General features: G+C 25.0%; 2 protein-coding genes across 11 annotated transcripts; both read left to right on the plus strand.

The window, feature by feature from the left end:
• The first annotated feature begins 1,824 nt into the window (after window positions 1-1,824).
• On the plus strand, window positions 1,825-12,546 carry LOC145975186 (aminopeptidase Q-like). 8 transcript variants are annotated; one of them, XM_083105490.1, is made up of 12 exons: window positions 1,825-1,901; window positions 3,213-3,729; window positions 3,843-4,328; window positions 4,450-4,627; window positions 4,974-5,124; window positions 6,708-6,783; window positions 8,283-8,530; window positions 9,007-9,284; window positions 11,269-11,465; window positions 11,636-11,956; window positions 12,045-12,114; window positions 12,314-12,546. In XM_083105490.1, exons 1-12 carry the CDS (start codon window positions 1,892-1,894, stop codon window positions 12,443-12,445), a joined length of 2,664 nt encoding a protein of 887 aa, XP_082961616.1. In that variant the 5' UTR covers window positions 1,825-1,891; the 3' UTR covers window positions 12,446-12,546. The 8 variants fall into 8 exon arrangements, with proteins under 8 accessions (XP_082961616.1, XP_082961620.1, XP_082961624.1 ...); XM_083105494.1 differs by having other exon boundaries at window positions 9,139-9,284; XM_083105498.1 differs by having other exon boundaries at window positions 1,841-1,901; window positions 3,302-3,729.
• Window positions 12,547-13,982: 1,436 nt separating this feature from the next.
• Window positions 13,983-25,926, plus strand: LOC145975183 (aminopeptidase N-like). 3 transcript variants are annotated; one of them, XM_083105487.1, is made up of 12 exons: window positions 13,983-14,112; window positions 15,080-15,605; window positions 15,719-16,204; window positions 16,326-16,503; window positions 16,850-17,000; window positions 18,584-18,659; window positions 19,567-19,931; window positions 20,497-20,774; window positions 21,954-22,150; window positions 25,025-25,345; window positions 25,434-25,503; window positions 25,704-25,926. In XM_083105487.1, exons 2-12 carry the CDS (start codon window positions 15,100-15,102, stop codon window positions 25,833-25,835), a joined length of 2,760 nt encoding a protein of 919 aa, XP_082961613.1. In that variant the 5' UTR covers window positions 13,983-14,112; window positions 15,080-15,099; the 3' UTR covers window positions 25,836-25,926. The 3 variants fall into 3 exon arrangements, with proteins under 3 accessions (XP_082961613.1, XP_082961610.1, XP_082961611.1); XM_083105484.1 differs by lacking the exons at window positions 25,025-25,345; window positions 25,434-25,503; window positions 25,704-25,926 and adding exons at window positions 22,672-22,992; window positions 23,081-23,150; window positions 23,347-23,493 and having other exon boundaries at window positions 20,479-20,774; XM_083105485.1 differs by lacking the exons at window positions 25,025-25,345; window positions 25,434-25,503; window positions 25,704-25,926 and adding exons at window positions 22,672-22,992; window positions 23,081-23,150; window positions 23,347-23,493.
• The last annotated feature ends 781 nt before the right edge of the window (window positions 25,927-26,707 follow it).

Genomic DNA, 26,707 nt, shown 5'->3' on the forward strand with positions numbered 1-26,707 from the left:
ATTGTATTTAATCAATATAATATTAAAAATATTGTATTGTATAATATTGTATAAAAATATTATATTATATTACAATTTAATTCATATTAAAAATATTATCAATATTTTTAATGTTATATTATATTACATATTATATTGTATTACTTTTCTGTATTACAAATTTAATATATAGATGTTGATTATATACTTTCGTAATGTTTATTTTACACAGATATATATATATATATATATATATATATATATATATATATATATATATATATATATATATATATATATATATATATATATATATACGAGGTCTGTAAATAAAGTAATGAGACTTTTTCGAGATGAACTTTTATTTATAATTTAACTATAATTTAACTCTGTCTTTTTCAAAATAGTTCCCTTGGGAAGCCACGCAGCGCCTGAGACGTTGTTTCCAGTCTTCATAGCAGTGCTGGAACTCAGAAACCCGAATGGCCTTCAGCTGGTCGGTTCAAGCCGCTTTACGTTTTCGGTCGTATCAAAGTGATGTCTTTTGAGATGAGTTTTCAATCTCGGGAAGAGAAAGAAGTCACAGACTTCTCAAGTCAGGCGAATACGGGGGCTGGGGGACGACAGGAATGTTTTTCTTAAACTTGTAAACTTTCGATTACGGAGTTTTTGGCACGAAAAAACATTCCTTCCCCATCGTCCCCCAGCCCCCGTATTCGCCTGACCTGAGTTCCTGTGACTTCTTTCTCTTCACGAGATTGAAAACTCATCTCAAAGGACATCACTTTGATACGACCGAAAACGTAAAAGCGGCTGTAACCGACCAGCTGAAGGCCATTCGGGTTTCTGAGTTCCAGCACTGCTATGAAGACTGGAAATAACGTCTCAGGCGCTGCGTGGCTTCCCAAGGGAACTATTTTGAAGGAGACAGAGTTAAATTATAGTTAAATTATAAATAAAAGTTCATCTCGAAAAAGTCTCATTACTTTATTTACAGACCTCGTATATATATATTCGTATATAGAATATAATTCTTCAATTAATTTTCTCTCGCAAATGATTTTCTGGAAAAATTGTCTTTAAAAGTTTTTTAAATAAAACTTTATATACATGAAAACGGAATACAAAAACTAAAAGAGTATATACCTATTGACTTCTGTTGATGCATAAGATATCTTATGCTACGTATAATCAAGATAATATTTATATAACACTACGTACCTTCTATATACTGTCAGGCATGGTGTAAGTAACAAGGTGTGCTACTGCGCAGGCATTTCTACTGACCAATAAGAGAGCGTGACAAGATTCCGCCATCTTGTATAATTTAAATGGATATTAAAACGAAGATTCGGACAAGAGAAAGGGTTTTAATGAAAAATCTTTCGTGTGTAATTATAATTATGGTGAATATATTTTTAGAAAATAATAAATACAAACACATAAATATAAATAAACAAATATAAGACACATAAACACATATAAGAAACAATAAACATATAATAAACGATAGAGAATACATAACACATAATAAACAATATAGAAGATATAATAAAAATGAAATTACTTTTTATTTGTGAATTTTATCATTTTTCTTTTATGTTTTATTCTATTATTTTCTGCCGAAATTTTTTATTAATTATTCGAAGTCTTATGTATGATCTTGTTCTAACTAAACATAATAGAAAAAAACATAATATAAAAAGGATTTTTTTTGTATTGCATTCACAAAACTCACAAAACTGCTGCAAAACTGTGCATAATGACACTGTGTATCATGACATTTCATGATATTTCGTTTAAATTCAGCGTCGCGTTGCCATGGTGATTTTGTAAGATGGCGGAAACTTGGTGCTGCGCAGAATGTGACCAAAATTCGTCCGAGAAGATAGCACACCTTGTTACTTACACCATGCTGTCAGGTATGCCGCTAGAGCTGTCAGTTTATAATAATCTCTTGAAGCGGTAGGTTAGGTTAGCGATGTAGGTAGGAAAGCGATTGAATGCTTTCAGTGTTAAATCTAGTATTAAACCTGGCTAATTCAAGTAATAGAGTAAGACATTAAATATATAATAAAATATTTATCTTTCTTTAAATGTGCATACAAAATTGTGTGGAGTAACAGGTAACGCTTTTATTTTGTAAAAGATATTTTCTTTAATTTTCAAATTGACTAACTCATTTTATTGTAAATATTATTTTTATCTCTTGCATACATTACAGTTAATAGAAATGAAGACATTTATGTTTGTACTGTAATAGCATGTTTCGACCATTGTGACATATAGAAAATTTATAAGCTAAATTTCTTTTTAATATTATAAAATTACTGTGTAATTAATTTTATATTGTATCTATAGAATTATCTATCTCAAAAACGTATAATATTACCTGTTTTTAAAATATTTTTTATAATGAATGTCTAGGACCAGTAGGATATGTTAATTTGGATGTCTAATGAACGAATAAATAATTAACATTTTATTCAAAAAGATGTGTTATAAAATTATTAACATAGTTCTTTTTAGAATTTTGTCCGAAAGATTGATCCAATTAGCTAAAAATCATCAAAATTTCAAATATTTGATAATATTTGACTTCCGTTATACGTTTGTTGTTTATATGTTTTTAATACGTTTTATATCATAATTAATATCAATACATCATATGTTTTTAATACATTTCTTACTTAAGGAACAGATTGATCTTAAAAATAACATGTTAGTAAACATACAATCCATACCACATATCCCGTTGTTGAGAATATTCCTTCATTTCTCATCCATTTTAACGTTTAAATTTAATATATATATATATATATATATATATATATATAAGAGAAAAATTAATATTTTTAAAATTTGTTATGTATATCACAATACGCAAGACACCCAAATATGTAATTGCATTAGAAGAAATCTTAAAGATTACAAAAGAGATAAATAAGAGTTATGTTTATTGTGTTTGTCCTTTTTGAAATTATCTAAATACGTCCTTCATGTCTCCTAATATTTAAATCCGAGAAAAATATTTCATACGTCGTTTCAATAAGTTTTATATTTATCTTTTCTAATCATTATATTAATTCATATATTAAACTGTATTATTTTAATTTCTTTTTAAATTAGTCGCATTTTCTTATGAAACGTTAGTAAATTCTCTTGAACGTTTTTTTACACAAAAGATTTTATTGCATACCCTTTTGTTTTTAATGAAGAAACGTTTTTTATAGATATCGTGAAATTTAACATGACATTCTTAAAACTATTATTAAGTAATAGTATAATATACCTTGCCATAATAACAATAGCGAGTTCTAAGGATGATGAAGAATCAAAAATCAAAGGAATCGATGAAGAATCGGAAATCGTGCGCAGTGTATTAAACAATAAATCAAGCAATATACCTGATTATATATTTCCGATACATTATAACATGAAATTAGCGTTATTCAATAATTATGTCCATAACGAATACATAATCACTTTAAATATTTCTTATGCAAAACAATACATAAGCTTTTATGCACCGAATTCAATGAATATAATAGCATCGAAATTAAAGAAAAATAATAGTGTAATTTCTGAAATAAAATCAATGATTCGTGTTGAAAACAATATTCTCGTGCTCGATTTCGGCGATGTCTTGTTACATGGAATATACGATCTGTATATAAACTTTATAATCCCAATCAATATCGTAAGAGAGTCTTTCGGAATTCCGTACATAAATAAAGATGGAGAAAAAGAGTAAGTAGAAGAACATATTGAAATATCAAATTAAATTGTATATTTGTGCATCCTTACGCTTATATTTATCTAATATTAGTCATTATCTAAAGCATATCATTAAAATACGGCAGGTGGTTAATCGCAACTGGTATCCAGCGAAGAAACAGGTATCAAACGAAGAAACAGCAAATATTTCCATATTGGGACAAGCCAGAATTAAGAATTACTTTTATTATTTCCATAATGCATCATCCAAAATACAAAGCTTTGTCAAATATGCCGATACGAGATATTGAATGGACGTACGATTATATGATGTGGACACATTTTTATGAGACTCCTTTGATCTCCATAGATAATGTAGCATTTCTGGTATCCGGTTTTCATCAGATCATCCTCTCGGATGAAATCATTCGTTCATCCATATGGTTCAGACCACAATCGAAACCGCATCTAGAATTTGCGAAAACTGTTATTTCTTCCGCTAGTATATACATTCGTAATTGGAATATTTTGAGGAGAGAACTTGAGCGGACCTCTGTTTCATTTGTGGATCATGTCGTAATCCCGGATTTACAAAATGAAATCGAACAGACTTTGGGTTTCATTTTTTATCGGTAATATATATAGTTAAAAATATAGATATATTTTAATTACCTATTATATTATAATCTATTTACATAAGAAATTATATTAATATTCAAAATTTTTCATACATATTCGTATAATTATTTTTAGTGAAACAGATATCACTTATAATGAAGATTTAGATCCTGTCGCATACAAACCGATAATTGCAAGTTTAATTGCACGTGGGATGGTACAAAAATATATTAGCAAACCAACTTACTTATGGCCTCATACATGGTTAATCGAAGGATTTAATGTATTTCTTCAAGCCTTCATTATCGACAAGGTTATTTTATTACTAATACTATTTGAATACGCAGTCAAATGATTAACAGTTTAGCAATGTAGATAATTGCGAAATATTTGTGCAAATATTCTGTTTTATTTCTTAATTATAAGAAATGATAAGAATCCAAGTCTTTTAAATTTCTAGAAATCCAGTAAAAGAAATTTTATAAGAACTAAATATATGTTTATATATTAAAATTATCGCAGAAAAATTTACACACACAAACACACATACAAACTTTATTCTTTACAATAACATATAATAAGCTAGTTTCGATATGTACCAAAAACTTTTTCTTTTTGATTATTTATAATTAATTATGATTATATCGAATTGATTTTAGGCTCTGCCAAATTCACGAATGATGGATTTGTTTGTAGTTCAAGTTCAACATGAATTACTCTATTTAAATACTTATGTTGTTATAAATTCTATTATAGAATATAATAATTACCCTGAAAAATATTTTCACTCTTCCCTTTCTGCTATCAAAGGTATGCGTATAACATTGCATAATTAAACAATTAAATAATTATTAATTTTTAATGTTAATTTCATAAAAAATGAGAAAATTCATTTTTAAACAAAAGACCCTGTACAATTCTTATGGAAATTGAATTTTGAAGTTTGGTGAAATTTGGAGAAACTATGGAAATAAATAGTTTATGTGGTAAATCAAAAATCACAATAACCGCGATATCGTTTGATGGAGCCGTTTCATTACTACAAGCGTTCAAATGTCGAAATAAGGCATTATTTCAGTACTACTGAGGGAAAATAAATAATGTATTATTGAATAGAATCACACACACATAGTTGATTACTTTTATTAATATATATATATTATATTTACGAGGAAAAAATATACATGCATGTATATATAGGATATCCATAAGGTTCCCATTCACTATATTTCAGAAACGGTTCAAAAATTACGGAAAACCATGAAACAGGTGTTCAATTATTTTGAGAGTCTAATCTTTTAAAGGAATTTTGAAAGTTGTACCCCTCCCCCATCTGAAGGAGGAGACTTAGGAAAAATCCATATTATTATATTTTTCTCGCCTACAACACTGCAATAGGGAGGAAAATAGGGATAATAATTAAATAATTTCTCGAATTGAGAATTATTTAAATTTGCTTGGTACCGTACCAAGAAAATTTAGTGCCCTGTGCACACAAATAAGTTTCAACGAAAACTTAATTCTCGTTGAGCTTACGCACTACCATCCGCGTTTGGCTCCTATGGCCGTTCAAAAATTTTTAAAGTCCATATTATTATACTTTTAACTAATTATATTTTATCAAATATCAAATAGGATACTATGGCGACAGCAGCGGCGATGCGGCGACACACACATTTTTCCATTTAAATATATTAGTAAAATGTATTAATAAAAATGATCAACTGTGTATCATTCTAATATATTATTTACTTTTCCTTAATAATAATTAAATATCGCCTTATTTCGATATTTGAATAAATTGACTTGTACGCGACGAAACAACTTCATCAACCGATATCGCATTTATGTTTTGACATTTTTTTAACTTGTATTGTGTTTTCACATAAACTATTTATTTCCAAATTTTCAGCAAATTTCATCGAAATTTAATTTCCATAAGAACCCGTTCGAAATCCTTTATTTGTAAATGTTAATTTCATTATTGTTATTTTTAATATATTTTATTATAATATTAAGAATAACAATAATAAGAAAAATATCTAACTTTAAAATTTAATTTTTATATCATTTTATAATGTGTAATTTTTTTAAATTATAAATATACGTTTATCTAAGACTCCAAAATATCATAATAAAATATAAAACTAACAGATTCCTTATAATTGTTTAAAACAAATATTTAATTATTTAGTATTTATCTATTATTATAAATTTTTTCGTGGAAATGTATTTAACAATTTTTTATATCTGCTTACTTAGATTTAATTACACAAATTTTGGGTGTGATATAGATAGTATTATTAATTACAGATATATTCACAAACCTTTATTGCGCATTGCAGTAAAGGCATTCTAATTATACTAAATTTTTTTTCTTTCAAACATTATAGGATCCATCATATGGCGCATGTTAGAACGAACATTATCGTCTGATATATTTTCAATAAGAATGAATGAATACAATCGGTAAGTACATTATAATGGATAATAATATACATCATAGAGGAAAAGAAAATCGAAATATAAAATAAATTTAATAATATATTTCCAGTTTTTTAATGTTTAAAAGACATAGATATTTAAAAGTTTAAATTTATACTGCTATTTTATATTTATGAATTTTTGTTAAGATTGAATTTCAACTTTTTTCGTAATAAATATATAATAGATATTCATATTTTCTAAATAACAAATAATTTAAATTGAATGATTTTGAGAGGCTAGTTTTACAAACATAGAATATAAACACTCTAAAATCTTTGTAATATAAACATTAAAATTATTATTTATTCAATCACGACAAATGCTAACATAATTATTAATAAATATGTATTAATATATAAATAAAATATAAATAAAATATTTTTATTAAAAATTTATATTAAATAATATATATTACATATATGTATATATTTTTTATTATTTTTTTATATGTTATAAAAATAAAATATATATATTTTTTTTTATTTGTATAACATATGAAATCCATGAATCTATCGTGTCTTTTAAGAGTATGGTTTGAAAAGTCCGTGCAAAGTCAGAAAGATGGCACCACTGGTGTATATCGAGATTATTTTCAGTTAGTAGAATCTCTTGGAAAAACACACACCATGTTTCAGCTAAATCGGTCTATTTCTCTGTGTTTGGCGTTCGTTTGAATCGAGGAAGTCGAATGATTTCCAAAAAATGGATGAAAAAGAATTTCGTGTGTTGATCAAACATTACTTTATGAAAGGCAAATCGCCTCAGGAGACTAAAGAGAAGCTTGATAAACATTATGGTGAATGCACCTTCGATTAGAACAATTTATAAGTAGTTTAAAAATTTTCGGAATGGCCATATGAGCACAAATGACGCTGAACGTTCTGGACGTTGAGGTCACTACTCCAGAAATCATTGATAAAATCCATGATATGATGATGGATGATAGAAGAGTGAAGGTGCGTAAGATTGCTAGTGTTGTGGGCATCTCGAGCTGCAAGAAAAACGTCCACGATTGACCCACAAAAGAGTCCTTTTCATCACAACAACGCACCAGCTCACTCTTCTGGAGTTGTGGCCGCAAAATTGATGGAGTTAAGGTTCCAACTCGTTCCGCATCCCCCCTATTCTCCACATTTGGCTCCCTTGGACTACTACTTGTTCCCCAATATGAAGAAATGGCTGGAAGGAGATATTATTCAAACGAGGAGGTGATTGCGGAAACGAATGCCTATTTTGCAGAGTTGGATCAATCCTATTATTCGGAAGGGATCAACAAACTGGAGCAGCGTTGGACGAAATATAATGTATAAGCTTAAAAAGAGACTACGTTGAAAAAAAGATTGATTTCGAAAAATTTACTAGTTTTCATTTTTGCACGGACTTTTCAAACCACCCTCGTATCTTTAAATCATACTTGGAATTCAAAGCAATCATCTTAGATCTCATAGCGTTCCATAAATGATCGGAAGTTGTTGCTTTAGGACTATGCAGAAGTATCCTTCCGTGTTGAAGGTGACGCGAGATTATTCTAATGATGTTGTAACCGCATCGGTAGAATTTTACGACAAGTTAGATGAGGAAAACCATTATATACCTGTTACTTATACTACGGAGTCGAATCCCAATTTTACTATAATTTGGACGAATATTTGGTTAACATCATGGCATTCAAAAGCGATAATCTTTCTTGAGAAAAATCAATGGATTATTTTCAACTTACAACAAGCTGGTAAATATTTAATAAATATTTATATCTACATTGTCTATTTACATTGTATATAATTTTATATATATATATTTCAGTGTATATATATATATATATATATATATATATATATATATATGTAAGTATGTATGTATGTATGTATATCATATATATCATATATGACATAAATTTTAATTAAAAATAATAAAGAAATGTATTAAATTTCACATATATAATACAAGATATAACAAAAGATAATACAAAAATATTAAAATTTTAGTAATATTAATTTGAAGTTTCTATTTCTTTCTATATATAATAATATGTAGAATTGATACAACTTTTACGTTAAATAACAAAAACAGAAAAAAGATGCAAACATCTTTAATTATAATAATACATTTAATATCTTCAACATCTCGAAATATGTTTAATTAATATATATTATTTCAAAGTATAAAATATTTAATAATCAACAGAAGTAATTTATTTTATAACAGGATATTATCGCGTCAATTATGATATTGCGAATTGGCGAAAAATTGCACAGTACTTAAATTCTAAAGAATATAGTAATATACATATTCTCAATCGCGCGCAAATCATCAATGATGCGTTTCATTTTGCGATAGAGAAGAAACTTGAATTCTCTGTATTTTGGGAACTGGCTTCTTATTTGGCACAAGAAAGAGATTATATAGCATGGTATCCTATGTTCAAAGCATTTGAAATTTTGTCGAATATCTTCCCATTCTTGGATTCTAACCCCCACTTCAAGGTATATATATATATATATATAGAAAGAAAATTAATATAAGAAAGATAGTTGTTATACTGTGTTCTATAATTTCTTAAAGCATTCATTATTAATTACATAATTGGTAATCAATTAGCATATAAATTTTAAAGTATTATTATTATAGAAAAATAACTTTATGAAAAATTCAAATTTTATATAATGTGATTATATTAAATTAGAAAAAAAAACATATGTAAGCGCCTTTTCAATTTAAATTTCTGACTTTTGGTATAAAAAAAAATAAATAATGTATAATTAATTTTTTATTCAGCTTACTACATATATCTATTTTCAAAAAATTCATTATAATACGAAATCGTTATATTATGTAGAAATAATTGGTGTAATGGATAATATTTTATAAAAAAACTGTTATTATATCTATATACATATATATATATATATATATATATATATATATATATATACATATATATATATATATATATATATATATATATATATATATATGTATATAGATATAATAACAGTTTTTTTATAAAATATTATCCATTACACCAATTATTTCTACATAATATAACGATTTCGTATTATAATGAATTTTTTGAAAATAGATATATGTAGTAAGCTGAATAAAAAATTAATTATACATTATTATTTATTTTTTTTTATACCAAAAGTCAGAAATTTAAATTGAAAAGGCGCTTACATATGTTTTTTTTTTCTAATTTAATATAATCACATTATATAAAATTTGAATTTTTCATAAAGTTATTTTTCTATAATAATAATACTTTAAAATTTATATGCTAATTGATTACCAATTACGTAATTAATAATGAATGCTTTAAGAAATTATAGAACACAGTATAACAACTATCTTTCTTATATTAATTTTCTTTCGTAGTATTAGACTGTTTACGGTTAAAAATGTACAAACATTTTGCAGAGAAATTGACTTATAATTTTAAGATAATTTTGTTACATTATATGACACTTAAGAATGTAATACATAATAATCCACATGTAAATGTTTGTTTTATAAAGAATATTAATTGATTTAAAGTTTGAAATACTTAAAATCTATATTTGATATGTCACAGATTTAAATTAAGAAAATAACTGATCATACATCAAAATCATCGATATATCAATATGCATAGACTAAAATATACAGGATGTCCCAGACCAAAGTTACTTTCAAAGTCAATTTTAAGATTGACAGAGGCACTTTTAGAAAAAACGTTTAATACAAAAGTTTCTTATTTTTTCAAGTACAATTCGAATCTGTAATAAAAAATACCATGTTCCCCTAAAAAAATTCAACTTCCAATCCGGATGGCGTATTTCCGGTCGGAATCAAAAGTTTAAGATATCACCATTTCATAGAGCGTACCCGATTTACTTAAAAATTGTTCGCGATTTTTGATAAAAGCCATTTATTTTCATTTTAAAAGGGGTGTACGGGTGGTCTGGGACAACCTGTATATACAGAATGTCTCGTAAAGCTTGATCACGCGTGCCTCGACTCCTGTTTTTTCATTGCTATGTAATACTCACCGCTAAAACACCTACGGCGCATATCCTACGATATAGTCTCGCGATACGCGTGCTTATATATATTTTTAATTAATATTTCAATAATTATTGCGAAAACTGCAGAATGATAAAGGACCTTTCTGTTCAGTTTATTTCGTTCTACCCACTCACGAGCGTTAGCACAATCTTATAAAACACTTCATATATCGATATATATGTGTTAAGAATCATTAGATGATATAAAATCCATACCTATTTAGATGATAAAATATATACACAATTATTCACACACAAATAAGAAATTGGTAATCTAGTTATTATGGTATTGATGCTATGAAGCCACATAAATATTAAAGAAATATAAAAGAAAATTATCTATTAAAAACGTTTATTTGCTCTAACATTGTATCTGTTCTTGTAAATAATGAATAAACTAAATATAATGATACTTATTAAATTTTAGGGAGTCCTAAGGTTTGATTTTATGCAGAAATTTAAACTTAGTTACTGGAATCTATACGAAGAAAATTACATCAACGATCATACTAAATGTTTAAAACAAGAACTCATAAAGTGGGAATGTATTATAAATGCAAATCCTTGCGAAGAAAAGTCTAGGCGTTATTTGGAATGGCATTTAGCAAATCCTAAAGAAAACAAGTAAGTCTTCTCATGATACTTGATGCTTTGTAGGGACATTTTTTATAATCTACATATGTTTGAGAAATGAGTTATCACTTATTTAAAAAATTATTTATAAAATACTAAAGAAATTATTAATACAATTTCGTTAGAAGATTTTCATTTCTTTTCTGGACTGTTTTCTGCAGAATTTTGCCTGGATGGAAGAGGTGGACATATTGTAATGGTTTGAAAACAGCAGGTCGTAATACATGGAATAAAGTTTTTAATGATTACATGAAAGGAAAGGATACAATTTTAGAATGTTTGGCTTACAGCAAAAATTCTGGAATTATTGTGAATTATTTAGAAATTAAATTACCACAAATTATATTTGAACTCAATAAACAGCTTGGACTTACGAATCGAGCTTATGCCTTAAATGCTAATATTTTTCTTTCTGTCATGGAGAGGCATACTAAATATATGCTTACAAATTTATTAAATAATTACAAATCAATAAGACACGGGTAACAATATTATTTAATAAAGCTATACTACACATAGACATGAAGATTTATTGAATGAATTATAAATGTATTGTTTTATTCTTCACAGGCTAGTTAATGATATTGTGACATTAACTGTTATGATTAACAATGCGTATTCTAAGAGACAATTGGACGAGGTAAATTTTAAATAAATTAAATTCTATATTTCTATATTTCTTAAGTTTTTATTTTAAAATTTACTTTTCACTATAATTATTGTATATTTTATATAATATTTTTCTATAAATCTGTTCAAAATGATACTCTGTATATGTGACAGTACAATTATTAAATATATCATTTATTGATAATAATTATTAACATAATCCATTTTAGATAAAGAAATTCCTGAAAAAGGAGCTTCCAATAAGGAAAAATTCAATCATTTCCAATGTTGAATACAAGATAGAAACACGCAGGTCGGAGATCGAAAAGCAGATAAAATATTTTCGGTCTTTATTCGTATAATTGAATAACTAGATTTTTAAGACATTAACTGTTTAGAAATTAAAAATACAGCATAAATGATTGTGATAATATTTATAAATGTACTATATACTTAATTATTCACTATTGTCATATAAAAGTTAATAATTGTTTAATTATTTAATTAAATATTAATTGTATTTAATCAATATAATATTAATTGTACAATATAGTATTAAAAATATTGTATTGTATAATATTGTATAAAAATATTATATTATATATAATATTGTATAAAAATATTATATTTTATAAAATATATAATATAATATTTATATATAATTTATATATAATATTTTATAAAAATATTATATTACAATATAATTCATATTATGAATATTTTTAATATTATATTATATTACATATTATATTGTATTACTTTTCTGTATTGCAAATTTAATACGTAGATGTTGATTATATATTTACGTGTGTTTATTTTATATATATATATATATATATATATATATATATATATACATGTATATGAAATATTATGAACTATTACGAAATATCTGAACGCGCAAATTCACATTACTTATTTCACGATATCAAAGATTGGCAAACTAGTCGCTTACAACTAAAAAATTGTAGTTGCAATATTTTCCTATTAAAATTTTTAACTCTATTTTATCCCTAAAATACACTGAAATACATTAACATACATTGAAATTTTTACCAAGATTGTGAGGCATTCTGTATATGTGTATATACATTTACTTACGTAAAATTTAATTGAAGTTTGATTATCGATTTTAACTCAAATAGCAATAACAATATTCAGGAAAATATTTAAAAGCAGATAATGAATATTAACCAGAAATAATAATATATGTGATAAAACGTATGTTGGCTTTAATTGAAATTTTTAATAAATCACACAACCAAATTAAATTCAATTAATCGATTAAGTACTCTTATATTATGACGATATTCCAATCTCTCTACGGCCGATTAATTTAAAATTACCTCTATGTGAAAGAACGGATCTTCAACCATAGCGAACAAATGATTGCATTTAATATATTAACTTGCGTAAAAATTAACGTTACAAGTAGGAAATAAATATCTTATAAATGAATTATAAAAATAAATATCATATCTAAATAAGCATTTTAAAAATAAATATACTTTAAATAGTACAAGATATAAGTAATTCTTCTTTACCATATACATTAAATTCTTGAAAACAGATAATTCTTTATGATAAAGATATAATATAAAATGTAAAATATTTTTATCTTATATATAGAGAATGTAATTCTTCAATTAATTTTCTCTCGCGAATGGTTTTCTAGAAAAATTGTCTGTAAAATTCTTTTAAATAAAACTTTATATACAAAAACGGAATACAAAAACTAAAAGAGTATATACCTATTGACTTCTGTTGATGCGTAAGATATCCTGTGCTACGTATAATCAAGATGATATTTATATAACACTACGTATAACCTTCCATATACTGTTAGGTATGCCAACGGAGCCATCAGTTTATGATAGTCTCTTGAAGCGATAAGTTCACGATTGAATGCTTTTGGTGTTGAATCTGGTATTAAACCTGGTTGATTTAACTAATAGGATAAGGCATTAAATATATAATAAAATATTTATCTTTCTTTAAAATGTGCATACAAAATTGTGTGGAGTAACAGGTAACGCTTTTATTTTATAAAAGACATTTTCTTTAATTTTCAAATCGACTTATTCATTTTATTGTAAATATTATTTTTATCTTTTGCATACATTACAGTTAATAGAAATGAAGACATTTACGTTTGTACTGTAATAGCATGTTTCGACAATTTTGACATATAGAAAATGTAAAATTTATAAGCTAAATTTCTTTTTGATATTATAAAATTATTGTGTAATTAATTTTATACCATCTATATATTATCTATATATTTTTATACTATCTCAAAAACGTTTAATATTACCTGTGTGTTGTTTTTAAAATATTTTTTATAATGAATGTTTAGGACCAGTAGCATATGTTAATTTGGATGTGTAATGAACGAATAAACAACAAATAATGAAAAATTAACATTTTATTCAAAAAGATGTGTTATAAAATTATTAACATAGTTCTATTTAGAATTTTGTCCGAATGATTAATCCAATCAGCTAAATCATCAAAATTTCAAATATTTGATTTGCGCTATACGTTTATTGTTTGTATGTTTTTAATATGTTTCTTACTTAAGGAACAGATTGATCTTGAAAATAACATGTTAGTAAACATACAATCCATATCGTTGTTGAGAATATTCCTTCATTTCTCAAACATTTTAATGCTGAAATTTAAGATATAATTAAATTTAGCATATATATATATATATATATATATATATATATATATAAGAAAGAGATTAATACTTCATGTCTCCTAATATTCAAATCCAAGAAAAATATTTCATATATCGTTTCAATAATTTTTATATTTACCTTTTCTAATCATTCCTTTATTTATTAAACTATATTATTTTAATCTTTCTTTACATTTACCGTATTTTCTTATGAACCGTTAGTAAATTCTCTTGAACGCTTTTCACACAAAAGTCGATTGAATTGCATACTCTTTGTAAATATCTTGATTCAATGAAGAAACGTTTTTTATAGATATCCAAGTGAAATTCAACATGACATTCTTAAAACTATTATTAAGTAGTAGTATAATGTATCTTGCCATAATAGCAATAGCGAGTCCTATGGATGATGAAGAATCAAAAATCAAAGGAATAGAAATCGATGAAAAATCTAAATTCGTGCGCAGTGTATTAAACAATAAATCAAGCAATATATCAGATTATATAATTCCGATACATTATACCATAAAGATAATGTTACTCAATGATTATCTCGTTAGCGAATGCATGATCACTTTAAATATTTCTAATGCAAAACAATACATAAATTTGTATGTACCGGATTCAGCAAATATAACAGCATCGAAATTAAAGAAAAATAATAGTGTAATTTCTGAAATAAAACCAATGATTCGTGTTGAAAACAATATTCTCGTGCTCGATTTCGGCGATGTCTTGTTACATGGAATATACGATCTGTATATAAACTTTATAATCCCAATCAATATCGTAAGAGAGTCTTTCGGAATTCCGTACATAAATAAAGATGGAGAAAAAGAGTAAGTAGAAGAACATATTGAAATATCAAATTAAATTGTATATTTGTGCATCCTTACGCTTATATTTATCTAATATTAGTCATTATCTAAAGCATATCATTAAAATACGGCAGGTGGTTAATCGCAACTGGTATCCAGCGAAGAAACAGGTATCAAACGAAGAAACAGCAAATATTTCCATATTGGGACAAGCCAGAATTAAGAATTAATTTTCTTATTTCTATAATGCATCATCCAAAATACAAAGCTTTGTCAAATATGCCAATACGAGATACTGAATTGACGAAAGATAGTGTGATATGGACATATTTTCACGAGACTCCTTTGATCTCCATAGATAATGTAGCATTTCTGGTATCCGGTTTTCATCAGATCATCCTCTCGGATGAAATCATTCGTTCATCCATATGGTTCAGACCACAATCGAAACCGCATCTAGAATTTGCGAAAACTGTTATTTCTTCCGCTAGTATATACATTCGTAATTGGAATATTTTGAGGAGAGAACTTGAGCGGACCTCTGTTTCATTTGTGGATCATGTCGTAATCCCGGATTTACAAAATGAAATCGAACAGACTTTGGGTTTCATTTTTTATCGGTAATATATATAGTTAAAAATATAGATATATTTTAATTACCTATTATATTATAATCTATTTACATAAGAAATTATATTAATATTCAAAATTTTTCATACATATTCGTATAATTATTTTTAGTGAAACAGATATCACTTATAATGAAGATTTAGATCCTGTCGCATACAAACCGATAATTGCAAGTTTAATTGCACGTGGGATGCTACAAAAATATATTAGCAAACCAACTTACTTATGGCCTCATACATGGTTAATCGAAGGATTTAATGTATTTCTTCAAGCCTTCATTATCGACAAGGTTATTTTATTACTAATACTATTTGAATACGCAGTCAAATGATTAACAGTTTAGCAATGTAGATAATTGCGAAATATTTGTGCAAATATTCTGTTTTATTTCTTAATTATAAGAAATGATAAGAATCCAAGTCTTTTAAATTTCTAGAAATCCAGTAAAAGAAATTTTATAAGAACTAAATATATGTTTATATATTAAAATTATCGCAGAAAAATTTACACACACAAACACACATACAAACTTTATTCTTTACAATAACATATAATAAGCTAGTTTCGATATGTACCAAAAACTTTTTCTTTTTGATTATTTATAATTAATTATGATTATATCGAATTGATTTTAGGCTCTGCCAAATTCACGAATGATGGATTTGTTTGTAGTTCAAGTTCAACATGAATTACTCTATTTAAATACTTATGTTGTTATAAATTCTATTATAGAATATAATAATTACCCTGAAAAATATTTTCACTCTTCCCTTTCTGCTATCAAAGGTATGCGTATAACATTGCATAATTAAACAATTAAATAATTATTAATTTTTAATGTTAATTTCATAAAAAATGAGAAAATTCATTTTTAAACAAAAGACCCTGTACAATTCTTATGGAAATTGAATTTTGAAGTTTGGTGAAATTTGGAGAAACTATGGAAATAAATAGTTTATGTGGTAAATCAAAAATCACAATAACCGCGATATCGTTTGATGGAGCCGTTTCATTACTACAAGCGTTCAAATGTCGAAATAAGGCATTATTTCAGTACTACTGAGGGAAAATAAATAATGTATTATTGAATAGAATCACACACACATAGTTGATTACTTTTATTAATATATATATATTATATTTACGAGGAAAAAATATACATGCATGTATATATAGGATATCCATAAGGTTCCCATTCACTATATTTCAGAAACGGTTCAAAAATTACGGAAAACCATGAAACAGGTGTTCAATTATTTTGAGAGTCTAATCTTTTAAAGGAATTTTGAAAGTTGTACCCCTCCCCCATCTGAAGGAGGAGACTTAGGAAAAATCCATATTATTATATTTTTCTCGCCTACAACACTGCAATAGGGAGGAAAATAGGGATAATAATTAAATAATTTCTCGAATTGAGAATTATTTAAATTTGCTTGGTACCGTACCAAGAAAATTTAGTGCCCTGTGCACACAAATAAGTTTCAACGAAAACTTAATTCTCGTTGAGCTTACGCACTACCATCCGCGTTTGGCTCCTATGGCCGTTCAAAAATTTTTAAAGTCCATATTATTATACTTTTAACTAATTATATTTTATCAAATATCAAATAGGATACTATGGCGACAGCAGCGGCGATGCGGCGACACACACATTTTTCCATTTAAATATATTAGTAAAATGTATTAATAAAAATGATCAACTGTGTATCATTCTAATATATTATTTACTTTTCCTTAATAATAATTAAATATCGCCTTATTTCGATATTTGAATAAATTGACTTGTACGCGACGAAACAACTTCATCAACCGATATCGCATTTATGTTTTGACATTTTTTTAACTTGTATTGTGTTTTCACATAAACTATTTATTTCCAAATTTTCAGCAAATTTCATCGAAATTTAATTTCCATAAGAACCCGTTCGAAATCCTTTATTTGTAAATTTTAATTTCATTATTGTTATTTTTAATATATTTTATTATAATATTAATAATAACAATAATAAGAAAAATATCTAACTTTAAAATTTAATTTTTATATCATTTTATAATGTGTAATTTTTTTAAATTATAAATATACGTTTATCTAAGACTCCAAAATATCATAATAAAATATAAAACTAACAGATTCCTTATAATTGTTTAAAACAAATATTTAATTATTTAGTATTTATCTATTATTATAAATTTTTTCGTGGAAATGTATTTAACAATTTTTTATATCTGCTTACTTAGATTTAATTACACAAATTTTGGGTGTGATATAGATAGTATTATTAATTACAGATATATTCACAAACCTTTATTGCGCATTGCAGTAAAGGCATTCTAATTATACTAAATTTTTTTTCTTTCAAACATTATAGGATCCATCATATGGCGCATGTTAGAACGAACATCATCGTCTGATATATTTTCAATAAGAATGAATGAATACAATCGGTAAGTACATTATAATGGATAATAATATACATCATAGAGGAGAAGGAAGTCGAAATATATAACAAATTTAATAATATATTTCTCTCGTTGTAATGTTTACATGACATAGATATTTGAAATCTCAAATGTATACTGATATTTTATATTTATGAATTTTTCTCGAGATTGAATTTCAACTTAAATTTTTCTTAATAAATATGTAATAGACATTCATATTTTCTAAACAATATAATATATTAATATATTAATATATTAATAATATAATAATATATTTTCTAACAAATAATTCAAATTGAATAATTTCGAGAATTTAGTTTTACAAACATAGAATATAAACGCTCTAAAATCTTTGTAATATAAAAATTAAAATTATTATTTATTCAGTCACGACAAATGCTAACACAATTATTAATAAATATATATTATTAATATATTTATATATATTTATAAAATATATTTATAAAATATATATTTATTAATTATTAATATATATTTATAAAAATGTGTAAATGAAATATATAAAATATTTTTATTAAAAATTTATATTATAAAAAATATATATTATACATATATTACATACATGTACATATATTTGTATTATTTTTATAACATATAAAATGCACGATTCAATGCATGATTCAATCGTGTATAATATAATTGTGTATATATATACATACATACATATATATATATATATATATATATATATATATATATATATATATACGTATATATACATATATATGTATATACAATTATATTTAAGTTCATAAATTTCTATTTCTGTAGGAGTTACATTATAGATTAAAATGCGAAAATAAATTATATAAATTATGATTTTCTTTTTTATTATTTATTTATCAATTTTAATATAATGTTAAAATTATCCTAATGTTAAATCTTATAGATTAAATGATCCTGAAGCAACAACTACCGATCATTTATGGAACGCTATGAGATCTAGGATGATTGAATTGAATCTCAAGTATGATTTTAATATAAAAGACATGATAGATTCGTGGATTATGCAGAACTATTCTTCCGTGTTAGAAGTGAAGCTAAATTATTTTAATTCTAATGATTCTCTAATCGTATCAGTAGAATTATACAACAAATTCAGAAACCAATATTATATACCTGTTACTTATACTACGGAGTCGAAACTGGATTTTAACGTAACTTGGACGAGTATTTGGTTAACACCATTGCATTCAAACTTGTATTTCTTTATTGAGAAAAATGAATGGGTTATTCTCAACTTACAACAAGTTGGTAAATATTGAATAAAAAACTTATATCTTTATTGTTTATTTATTGTATATAATTATATATAATTTCAAGTATATATATTTCAGTACATATATCATGTTTGTAGTCAAAACCATTTAACATTAGTACCATTTAGTATTAGTAGTAAAATTCCTTGCATATCCAAATTCTCAGAATTGTCCAATTACTTTATATATACATATATATATATATATATATATATCATGTATATCAGATTAAATATCACATATGACATAAATTTTAATTAAAAATAATCATGAAATGTATTAAAACTCATATATACATATAATATAAGACGTAAGAAAAGATATTACAAGAATATTGAAACTTTACTAATAGTATAATAATATGTGAAACTTTCATTTCTTTCTATAAAATGTAGAATTGATACAGCTTTTATGTTAAACAATAAAAACAGAAAAAAGGATGCAAACATCTCTAATTATAATAATACATTCAATACCTTTAACATCTCGAAATATTTTTAATTAACATATATAATTTCGAAGTATTTAATAATCGACAAAAGTAATTTATTTTATAACAGGATATTATCGCGTCAATTATGATACTGCGAATTGGCGAAAAATTGCACGATACTTAAATTCTGAAAAATATAGTAACATTCATGTTCTCAATCGAGCGCAAATCATCAATGATGCGTTTCATTTTGCGATGGAGAAGAAACTTGAATTCTCTGTATTTTGGGAACTCGCTTCTTATTTGGAACAGGAGAGAGATTATATAGCATGGTATCCTATGTTCAAAGCATTTGAAATTTTGTCGAATATCTTCCCATTCTTGGATTTTTATCCCGAATTCAAGGTATATATATGTATAGATATAAAAACAGTTTTTTATAAAATGCCATCCATTACACCAATTATTTTTGCATAATATAACGATTTCGTATCATAACAATGAATTTTTTTAAAGTAGATATATGTAATAAACTGAACAAAAAATTAATTATATATTATTATTTATTTTTTTTTTTGTTTCAAAGGTCAGAAATTTAAATTCAAAAGTCCCTTACATATGTTTTTTTCTTTAAATTTAATATAATCACATTTTATAAATTTTGAATTTTTCATAAATTCGTTTTCCTATAATAATAATACTTTAGGATTTATATGCTAATTGATGATCAATTATGTAATTAATAATGAACGTTTTAGGAAATTATAGAACACAGTATAACAATTATCTTCCTTACATTAATTTTCTTCGGTAGTATTAGAATGTTTACGGTGTTAAAAATGTACAAACATTTTGTAGAGAAATTGACTTATAATTTTAAGATAATTTTGTTACATTTCATAACACTTAATAATCTAGTACATAATAATCTACTTGTAAATGCGTTTTATAAAAAAATTAATTGATTTAAAGTTTGAAATACTTAAAATTTATATTTGATATGCCACAGATTTAAATTAAGAAAATAACTGATCATATATCAAAATCATCGATCGATACATCAATATGCATAAACTAAAATGTATATACAGAGTGTCTCGTAAAGCTTGATCACGCGTTCCTCGGTTCTTGTTTTTTCATTGCTATGTGACACTAGCCTCTGGCATGCCTACGCGCAAAACGCGCGCTTATTCACCTTTTTAATTAATATTTCAATAATTATTGAAAATTGCAAAAATTGGTGCAGAATGGTAAAGCACCTTTCTGTTCAGTTTATTGCGTTGTACCCTGACGAGCGTTAGCACAATCTTACGAAACACTTTGTATATCGATTAGATGTGTTAAGAATCCATTAGATGATATAAAATCCATACCTATTTAGATGATAAAATATACACACAATTATTCACACACAAATAAAAAACTGGTAAATCTGGTTATTATGGTATTGATGCTACGAAGTCACATAAATATTAAAGAAATATAAAGAAAATTATTTAGTAAAAATGTTTATTTGCGCTTACATTATATTTGTTCTTGTAAATAATGAATAAACTAAATATAATGATACTTATTAAATTTTAGAGCGTGCTAAGGTTTGATTTTATGCAGAAATTTGGAAGTAAATACTGGAATCTGTATGACGAAAGCAACATCAACGACCATACTAAATGTTTAAAACAAGAACTCGCAAAGTGGGAATGTATTATAAATAAAAATCCTTGCGAAGAAAAGTCTAGACATCATTTGAAATGGCATCTAGAAAATCCTGAAGAAAACAAGTAAGTCTTCTCATGATACTTGATGCTTTGTAGGGATATTGGTAATTATGCATAAAAGGGGCCTCCTCTACGATTTGCTTTATTTTTAAATATGTTATAGGGGAGATCTTCCCGAGTAATTTCGTATATATATATATATAGGGGGGGCGGAACATGCGGTGCCTCTGCATGTACTTTGCAAGACAAAGCAAAGTTTACAAATACATAATTCTATTAAAATTATTTTTGTAGTTATTATTTTTATTTTTTTTCAATCTATATCTCCAAAACTATTTGAGTCCGACCCTTATATATATATACGAAATTACTCGGGAAGATCTCCCCTATAACATATTTAATAATAAAGCAAATCGGAGAGGAGGCCCCTTTTATGCATAATTACCGGGATATTTTTTATATTCTTCATATGTTTGAGGAATTAGTTATCGCTTATGTCAAAAATTATTTATAAAACACTAAAGAAACTATTAACACAATTTCGTTAGAAAATTTTTATTTCTTTTTTGGACTATCTTCTGTAGACTTTTACCTGGATGGAAGAGGTGGACATATTGTAATGGTTTGAAAACAGCAGATCGTAATACATGGAATAAAATTTTTAATGATTACATGAAAGGAAAGGATACAATTTTAGAATGCTTCGCTTACAGCAAAAATTCTGGAATTATAATGAATTATTTAGAAATAAAATTACCACAAATTATATTTGAACTCAATAAACAGCTTGGACTCACGAATCGAGCTAATGCCTTAAATGCTAATATTTTTCTTTCTGTCATTGAGAGGCATACTAAATATATGCTTACAAGATTATTAAATTATTACAAATTAATAAGATACGGGTAACAATATTATTTAATAAAGATATACCACACATAGACATGAAGATTTATTGAATGAATTATAAATGTATTGTTTTATTCTTCACAGGGAAGTTAATGTTATTGTGACATTAACTGTTATAATTAACAATGCGTATTCTAAGGGACAGTTGGGCGAGGTAAATTTTTAATAAATCAAATTTCTATATTTTTTTAAGTTTTTATTTTAAAATTTATTTTTCACTATAATTGTTATATATTTTATATAACATTTGTCTATAATTCTGTTTGTAATGATACTTTGCATGTATGACAGTGCATTTATTAAATATGAAATCACTTTTTGATAATAATGATTTAAATAATCCATTTTAGATAAAAGAATTCGTAAAGAGGGAGCTGAAAAATAATTCAATTATTTCTAATGTTGAATACAAGATAGAAACACGCTGGTCGGAGATCGAAAAACAGACAAATTATTTTCGATCTTTATTCAACAATTGAATAACTAAATCTTTAAGACATTAACTGTTTAGAAATTAAAATTACAGCATAAATGATTGTAATAATATTTATAAATGTATATACTTAATTATTCACTAATGTCATATAAATGTTAATAATTATTTAATTGTATTGAATCAATATAATATTAATTATACAATATAATATTAAAAATATTTTATTGTATATTATTGTATAAAAATATGTATTTTATTGTATATTATTGTATAAAAATATTACAATATAATTCATATTATAAATATTATCAATATTTTTAATGTTATATTATATTACATATTATATTGTATTACTTTTCTGTATTACAAATTTAATATATAGATGTTGATTATATACTTACGTAATGTTTATTTTACACGAAAACAATACAAAAACTAAGAGAGTATATACCTATTGACTTCTGTTGATGCGTAAAATATCCTATTCTACGTATAATCAAGATAATATTTATATAACACTACGTACCTTCTATATACTGTCAGGTATGCCGCTAGAGCTGTCAGTTTATAATAATCTCTTGAAGCGATAGGTTCGCAATTGAATGTTTTTAGTATTAAATCTGGTATTAAATCTGGTTGATTCAAATAATAGAGTAAGACATTAAATATATAATAAAATATTTATCTTTCTTTAAATGTGCATACAAAATTGTGTGGAGTAGGAATAAGTAACGCTTTTATTTTGTAAAAGATATTTTCTTTAATTTTCAAATCGACAAACTCATTTTATTGTAAATATTATTTTTATCTTTTGCATACATTACAGTTAATAGAAATGAAGACATTTACGTTTGTACTGTGATGGCATGTTTCGACCATTTTGACATATAGAAAATGTAAAATCTATAAGCAAAATTTCTTTTTGACATTATAAAATTATTTTGTAATTAATTTTATATTATTGTTATAAAATTATCTAAGCTATAAAATATTATCTAATTATCTAAGCTATAGCTATAAAATTATCTATCTTACAGAGTGTCTCGTAAAGTTTGATCACGCGTTCCTCGGCTCTTGTTTTTTCATTGCTACGTGACACTAGCCTCTGGCATGCCTACCGCTCAAAACGTGCGCTTATTCACCTTTTTAATTAATATTTCAATAATTATTGAAAATTGCGAAAATTTATACAGAATGGTAAAGGATTTTTCTGTTCAGTTTATTGCGTTCTACCCATTCACGAGCGTTAACACAATCTTATGAAACACTTTGTATATCAATATATATGTATTAAGAATCCATTAGATGATATAAAATCCATACCTATTTAGATGATAAAATATATACACAATTATTCACACACAAATAAGAAATTGGTAATCTAGTTATTATGGTATTGATGCTATGAAGCCACATAAATATTAAAGAAATATAAAAGAAAATTATCTATTAAAAACGTTTATTTGCTCTAACATTGTATCTGTTCTTGTAAATAATGAATAAACTAAATATAATGATACTTATTAAATTTTAAACTATTAACACAATTTCGTTAGAAAATTTTTATTTCTTTTTTGGACTATCTTCTGTAGACTTTTACCTGGATGGAAGAGGTGGACATATTGTAATGGTTTGAAAACAGCAGATCGTAATACATGGAATAAAATTTTTAATGATTACATGAAAGGAAAGGATACAATTTTAGAATGCTTCGCTTACAGCAAAAATTCTGGAATTATTGTGAATTATTTAGAAATTAAATTACCACAAATTATATTTGAACTCAATAAACAGCTTGGACTTACGAATCGAGCTTATGCCTTAAATGCTAATATTTTTCTTTCTGTCATGGAGAGGCATACTAAATATATGCTTACAAGTTTATTAAATAATTACAAATCAATAAGACACGGGTAACAATATTATTTAATAAAGCTATACTACACATAGACATGAAGATTTATTGAATGAATTATAAATGTATTGTTTTATTCTTCACAGGCTAGTTAATGATATTGTGACATTAACTGTTATGATTAACAATGCGTATTCTAAGAGACAATTGGACGAGGTAAATTTTAAATAAATTAAATTCTATATTTCTATATTTCTTAAGTTTTTATTTTAAAATTTACTTTTCACTATAATTATTGTATATTTTATATAATATTTTTCTATAAATCTGTTCAAAATGATACTCTGTATATGTGACAGTACAATTATTAAATATATCATTTATTGATAATAATTATTAACATAATCCAATTTTAGATAAAGAAATTCCTGAAAAAGGAGCTTCCAATAAGGAAAAATTCAATCATTTCCAATGTTGAATACAAGATAGAAACACGCAGGTCGGAGATCGAAAAGCAGATAAAATATTTTCGGTCTTTATTCGTATAATTGAATAACTAGATTTTTAAGACATTAACTGTTTAGAAATTAAAAATACAGCATAAATGATTGTGATAATATTTATAAATGTACTATATACTTAATTATTCACTATTGTCATATAAAAGTTAATAATTGTTTAATTATTTAATTAAATATTAATTGTATTTAATCAATATAATATTAATTGTACAATATAGTATTAAAAATATTGTATTGTATAATATTGTATAAAAATATTATATTATATATAATATTGTATAAAAATATTATATTTTATAAAATATATAATATAATATTTATATATAATTTATATATAATATTTTATAAAAATATTATATTACAATATAATTCATATTATGAATATTTTTAATATTATATTATATTACATATTATATTGTATTACTTTTCTGTATTGCAAATTTAATACGTAGATGTTGATTATATATTTACGTGTGTTTATTTTATATATATATATATATATATATATATATATATATATATATACATGTATATGAAATATTATGAACTATTACGAAATATCTGAACGCGCAAATTCACATTACTTATTTCACGATATCAAAGATTGGCAAACTAGTCGCTTACAACTAAAAAATTGTAGTTGCAATATTTTCCTATTAAAATTTTTAACTCTATTTTATCCCTAAAATACACTGAAATACATTAACATACATTGAAATTTTTACCAAGATTGTGAGGCATTCTGTATATGTGTATATACATTTACTTACGTAAAATTTAATTGAAGTTTGATTATCGATTTTAACTCAAATAGCAATAACAATATTCAGGAAAATATTTAAAAGCAGATAATGAATATTAACCAGAAATAATAATATATGTGATAAAACGTATGTTGG

This window comes from Camponotus vicinus, unplaced genomic scaffold (assembly GCF_025532165.1).
Source record: "Camponotus vicinus isolate PSW18456_S1 unplaced genomic scaffold, iyCamVici1.0 SCAF_7, whole genome shotgun sequence".
In the NCBI taxonomy this organism is placed as follows: domain Eukaryota; kingdom Metazoa; phylum Arthropoda; class Insecta; order Hymenoptera; family Formicidae; genus Camponotus; species Camponotus vicinus.

Bases quoted from the DNA above. Each gene is read 5' to 3' on its own strand.
- LOC145975186 (XM_083105490.1), top strand. The intron at 4,329-4,449 runs GTAATATATATA...AATTATTTTTAG, and splicing joins TTGGGTTTCATTTTTTATCG to TGAAACAGATATCACTTATA. The intron at 9,285-11,268 runs GTATATATATAT...ATTAAATTTTAG, and splicing joins ATTCTAACCCCCACTTCAAG to GGAGTCCTAAGGTTTGATTT.
- LOC145975183 (XM_083105484.1), top strand. From the start codon at position 15,100: ATGACATTCTTAAAACTATTATTAAGTAGTAGTATAATGTATCTTGCC. The intron at 16,504-16,849 runs GTTATTTTATTA...AATTGATTTTAG, and splicing joins AAGCCTTCATTATCGACAAG to GCTCTGCCAAATTCACGAAT. The intron at 22,993-23,080 runs GTAACAATATTA...TATTCTTCACAG, and splicing joins TACAAATTAATAAGATACGG to GGAAGTTAATGTTATTGTGA.